The following is a 5260-nucleotide window of genomic DNA, read 5'->3' on the forward strand; positions in this document are numbered from 1 at the left end:
TCCCAGCGTCGCGTGACTTCCGCTGTCGTAACAATACCCTTGAACAATATATTAATCATCTTAGAAATTTTGAAGTATTTTGAAATCAAACTTTTTCTAGTCTTTCACTAATTTACAAATCGTCACAATTTGGTATAATTATAGGTTGAGACAGAAATAAGTTTACGGACTTACAACGCCAAAATCAGGGTTTCGATTCTCCGTAATGGACACAGCAGATAACCCAATGTGACTCTGCTCTTAAACAAACAAACAGAAATAAACTTGTACACAGTCTAGAAATCTATAACATAAGAATTTTTGTATCTCAATTCAAAACTCGCTGGAGAAAAAGGACTTTCTTGACACTTTATAACAAATACTTTTTATTGAAAATAGTATTGTTTGTGATAAGCTGTAAATTATGTAAAAGGTCTTCTAAGTTCAGTGTATTATTTAATCAGTCTTCATTAACTGTTTTATCAAAGTTTTATTAGCAGACATCTTTAAACCATTTTAAGTGGCGTTGTTTTGTTTTATTTTAGGAAATCCGTGAAGCTTTTGATGCTGAAAGAACTTCTACAGGAAAGAACGAGTTGATTTTATCAATCGGAGTGCCTGCCGGGAAGGAACACATTGACAAAGGATTTGATATTTCCACTATAACAGAGTAAATCCACATATTGTATTTATAACTCGGCATGTTTCACAATTGTTTATAATGAGTTTTACACCATTATAACTACGTAGGCATGTTTCACTTTTATTGATAAAAGTTTATAGATCGTTGTAAGTAAGTTAATATGTTTCACTTTTACTGATAGGAGCTTATAAATCGTTGTAACTAAGTTAATACGTTTCACTTTTATTGATATAAGTTTATATGTGTCATTTTTATTGATAGAAGTATTTTTACATCATTATAACTAAGTCGTCATGTTTCACTTTTGTTTGAGTAACTATATTTTCGATCAATGTAACTAAGTCGACATTGACCATGTTGTGAAAACTGCGTAGTTTGTTATACATACATCAGTAAGTTCTATACATTAGTTTAAACTAATGTCTGAGTAACTAGATATATATATATGTTTTGTAATTGGCTACACAAGTTTACTTTTGTTAATAACGATAAATCTACACTTTTCAGCATTTGTATCATATCTCTATAGGCTGACTGTAAATAACTTCTAGTAACCATCTTAGTTTTTCTCTGTCTAAATGTTTTCCCCAACAAACCTTTTGTAAAATACTCTTATAGTTTAAGTTGAATTCTAGCGATTCAATTTTTATTTATTTAGAATATGTTTCATTCCAATGCCTCTTTTTTTGCTTGAAAACTATTTCGAAAACATAATTAATTTAAGTCAGGGAAAACCATAACATTATTGAAATGATAACTTCGATAAAGTCAAAAAGATGACTGGCTGATAATGCATGAAGATGTAGAGTTTTTGTTACTGTACAGTTAGCAATCATTATGTTTCGATTCGTCAACCACACGCTTCCAGTTAAAATTGTTTTCGTCCCAGGGATTCCTATAAAACTCCATACCCAAGATAAATAACTAATCCTAATTTGGAAATACAAAGTTAAAAAAAAAGGTAGATAAATCAAGTGAAAGAAACCAAAAGCTTTTAATGTTAGAATGTAGCTACATTTGAATTGTTTTTAAGTTTACAACTTAACATAATTTATTTCATATTTGTTTGCGTTTTTCTCGTTTCACGAAATTATCCGATTAGGCGGATTTCTGTCAAATATTTTTAAAATGTGGAAGTAGCAGTGAAACTAACATTAACGACATTTCTATACAGCCGTTTCTGATAATGTTACTGACGTGCTACTAATATTTGTCTTACTGGAAACTTGTACTGGACCACGTAAAGGTGGAAGTTAAAGGCATTCAGTCATGATGTGACGTTTTATTCACACTTGCTATTCTCCGTTTTCTTCCACCTTTTTTACTTTAAAGTTATGTTGACAGTTTGTTGTTGTTAAGCGCAAAGCTATACAATTGGTTATCTGCTCTATGTCCACTGCGAGAAATCGACTCCCTATTCTCACGTTATAAGACCTAGGCTTACTACTGAGCCAGCGAGAGATAGGTCTTTAAAGAGGTGAGGTAATGTTACATTTAAATGCAAAATATTGTACCTATATCAAGTTACTGTAATTAAACGCCGTCTCAAATGATAGCGTAATCATTTAATCCTTTGAATATTCGTGACAGTTTAAATGTTTTATTCTGTTTAACAATCTCTCATATCTTAATTAATTTGAAAGTTTGGATAATTTTTTTAATATTTTGTTCATAAAAAAAAAACGGTGTCAACAAAAATCACCCAGCGTAACGTCTCCCTGTTGTTAACTTTTCCATGTCGTTCTTTGATATTCTACATTTACGCTTTTTGTTGTGCATTAGATCGTGGACACTTAACTTGTACCTACAAAGCTTCTTTTTCAAAACTAATGAATTATAAATTATATAAATTTTTGGACTAATGACTGAATAGGTGCTACAAATTACTTAGCTCTACATATATATTAATGTCTCAATATATGAAAATTATTCAAAGATTGAAAACATTCATACGTTTTAAACTTTCACAAATTATTGTAGCTATTAAACCCACCTTATACTCTTTCCTATTCGTTTCCTTAGTTTCGGTTTAATTATAAAAACTTACTATATTTATGTGTTTCAGTTCTGTACTAACTTCACAAATTACTCTTTTTCGCTCTCTTAACGTTATTTGCACCAGCATATTCTCCTTTTCGACTGTACGTTTTACTAATTTCGACAAAATAAAATAAAACAAATTAAGCTTTTCCTTTCACACTTTTTAGTAGGTTGACTATGTTCAACACAACTATGAAAAATAAAAACAAATTCTATAAAAAAAAATACTCAAAAAAGACTTTCCTTTTCTATATCCATTCTCCAATCTTTTAAACACATGTTCTGATAATAGCTATTGCACTGTTCAGGCTATCAATAAAGACTACTTCAGTCATTCTTGAAATTGCTTTACAGTTTTTCAGCCCCTGAATGATGGATTAAATCGGGTTATCTATGAAGTATTTCTCAATTATATGTTTCTATGTTTGAACTCCTCTTACAGTTCTTGATAAAATGATTTGAAGTTTGCATCACCCCATGAAATATAAAGGAAGAAAAACATTTTTGAAAAAGTCATGAAGGACATAGAAATAAGATGTCAAGAAGGTTTTGGTTCCTGTCAGGTTTGACTGAGCCGATTAAATTGAAAATTGATATTAAACTGTAAGAAGTAATTCAAGGCAATAATCTCGATTTCGCGTGAGGAGTCCAAGGGATTTTCATGACTCTCACGATCGAATCTATGAATTTACATGAAAACTGACATTGACATGTAAAGACTCGTTCAAACTTTTGGAATTTACATATTGTAGCCCCCTAATAGGAAATCAATGAGGCTTTATTGGCTTTCAGGATTGGCAACATAGATGTATTTGAAACTGGCAAAAACATGTAAATATTCATACAAAACAAGTAGGCAAATCTTTTACGTTGTTAATATTTAACTCTGAATTCGCAAGGGTAATTATTTACTAGTCCATAAATACTATTAAACTGATTTTTTTTAGGTAAAAACCACACAATTACACAAAGTACATTTAGATCGTTTTTGAGTAGGTGAACCTTCTCTATAAGTGATTTTAAACAGTATAATGTTACGGTATGCGCTGGAATTCTAGAAAGATCGTGACTGTTCCTCGCAACTCTAGGCTTTTCTAGGCGTGCTATGTTCTCGTATATAAGCCGGAAAATAAAGTGACGGCGGGGAGATAATTGCAGATAGACAGATATAGAGACAGATAATCGAGCCAAGCCGTAAGTAAAGTGCGTGAATCGTTGTGAATTCTAGCGTGTGTTTAAGTTAAAGTGACTGTGGAAATTAAGTGTATTGCAAAGTTGTATTGAGAAAGAATAAACTAGTTTTATTTAAGAAAGGACTTGTATCGCTGAAGTATTTCGGAAAGAATTTCTACGGAAAATTATAAACAACCAGGGACGTAACAATATCTTTGGCAGGGTGAAAACGTTAAAACTAGAAATATAATTTTATGTTTCGTGAGTTGTTTAGCTAGATATCTAAGTTTCATAGCCTCAAAAAATATTACTTATGAAATTACCTATGACCATGTTTATTGTCTAAAAAAATATTTCGATAATTGAACAACTTCTGTTGTTAATTTGTTGATTTTAGAGTGATTTAAGTTTTAACTACAAATTAATTATTCTTTTCAGCAGCACTATAAATGATCTAGTATATCCTAGTCCATAATTAATAACACGGTAAACTGCCACGAGTATAATGGCCGATGGCTTATACTGATATGCTGATTACTAGCCTCAAGGTAATAAACGCAATACACCTGTTTTTGTTTTTTTTAAGACGACTGGCTTTGTTTAGGCAATGAATTATAACAATAAGAAGGCACATAAGCATCTGGTATGTGAAGACAGTAATAACGTAAAGAATGTTTAATAGGAAGGCCTCGTATGTTGCGGATCATCGTGTAACTCAATCTTTCAAGAATTCAGCATAGACAGGTAAAATCAATTACACATATAATATAATCATATAATCTTCAGTTTGTTTAACATTTCACAACAGAACAATGAGTTTTTATCACATAAACATACAATATCTGAAGAAAGTGTTAATATTCTATAAACGTACAATCAGAACAAAGCGTTTTTATCCTATAAACGTACAACTTCAAAACAAAATGTTTTTATCATATAAACTTTCTTCCTTTGCCTCTCTCGATTTATGCATTCTCTCTCACACCTCTTGTTTTGTTTTTTTTCATTGAAATCCTGTATTTTATATTCTTTTCTTAACCCTGTGCCAAACCATTCTGACCTTGCACCTGTTTACTGTATATCAAATTACAATGTTTCATAACCATAAGGGGAGTTGTGGCCTTCATAGTGGCCGAACTTAGAAGGCACCCACTATACCTGCTCAATCCAATCATTTTCTATTAATTTAGAGTGCTATAATCCCCTAATTTAGAGACAGACCAAAGGTTGACCACTTTCTCAACTTCAATGGATATTACCTTACAGGTTTTGCATAACACATCTTCCCTTTTTTCCTGAATGCATTCAACAATGTTGATTGTATCCAATCTCAGTTATGTTTCTTTCTAATCTCGACGTTATCCCATGCTTCGAAATTCTGGCGTATCTTTAGATTATTTCATCACTTATATATTTTTGTAGAAC

General features: G+C 31.3%; 1 protein-coding gene across 1 annotated transcript in view; it reads left to right on the forward strand.

The window, feature by feature from the left end:
- Window positions 1-524: 524 nt before the first annotated feature.
- Window positions 525-5260, forward strand: part of LOC106475344 (chitotriosidase-1-like) — a gene marked incomplete at its 5' end in the record, with an annotated part of 29247 nt that continues 24511 nt past the window's right edge. The window contains one exon of the mRNA XM_013936032.2: window positions 525-649. Within this exon, the coding sequence (XP_013791486.2) occupies window positions 525-649 (125 nt within the window). The remainder of the gene's footprint in view (window positions 650-5260) is intronic.

This window comes from Limulus polyphemus, unplaced genomic scaffold (genome assembly GCF_000517525.1).
Source record: "Limulus polyphemus unplaced genomic scaffold, Limulus_polyphemus-2.1.2 Scaffold8438, whole genome shotgun sequence".
NCBI classification, from domain to species: Eukaryota; Metazoa; Arthropoda; class Merostomata; order Xiphosura; family Limulidae; genus Limulus; species Limulus polyphemus.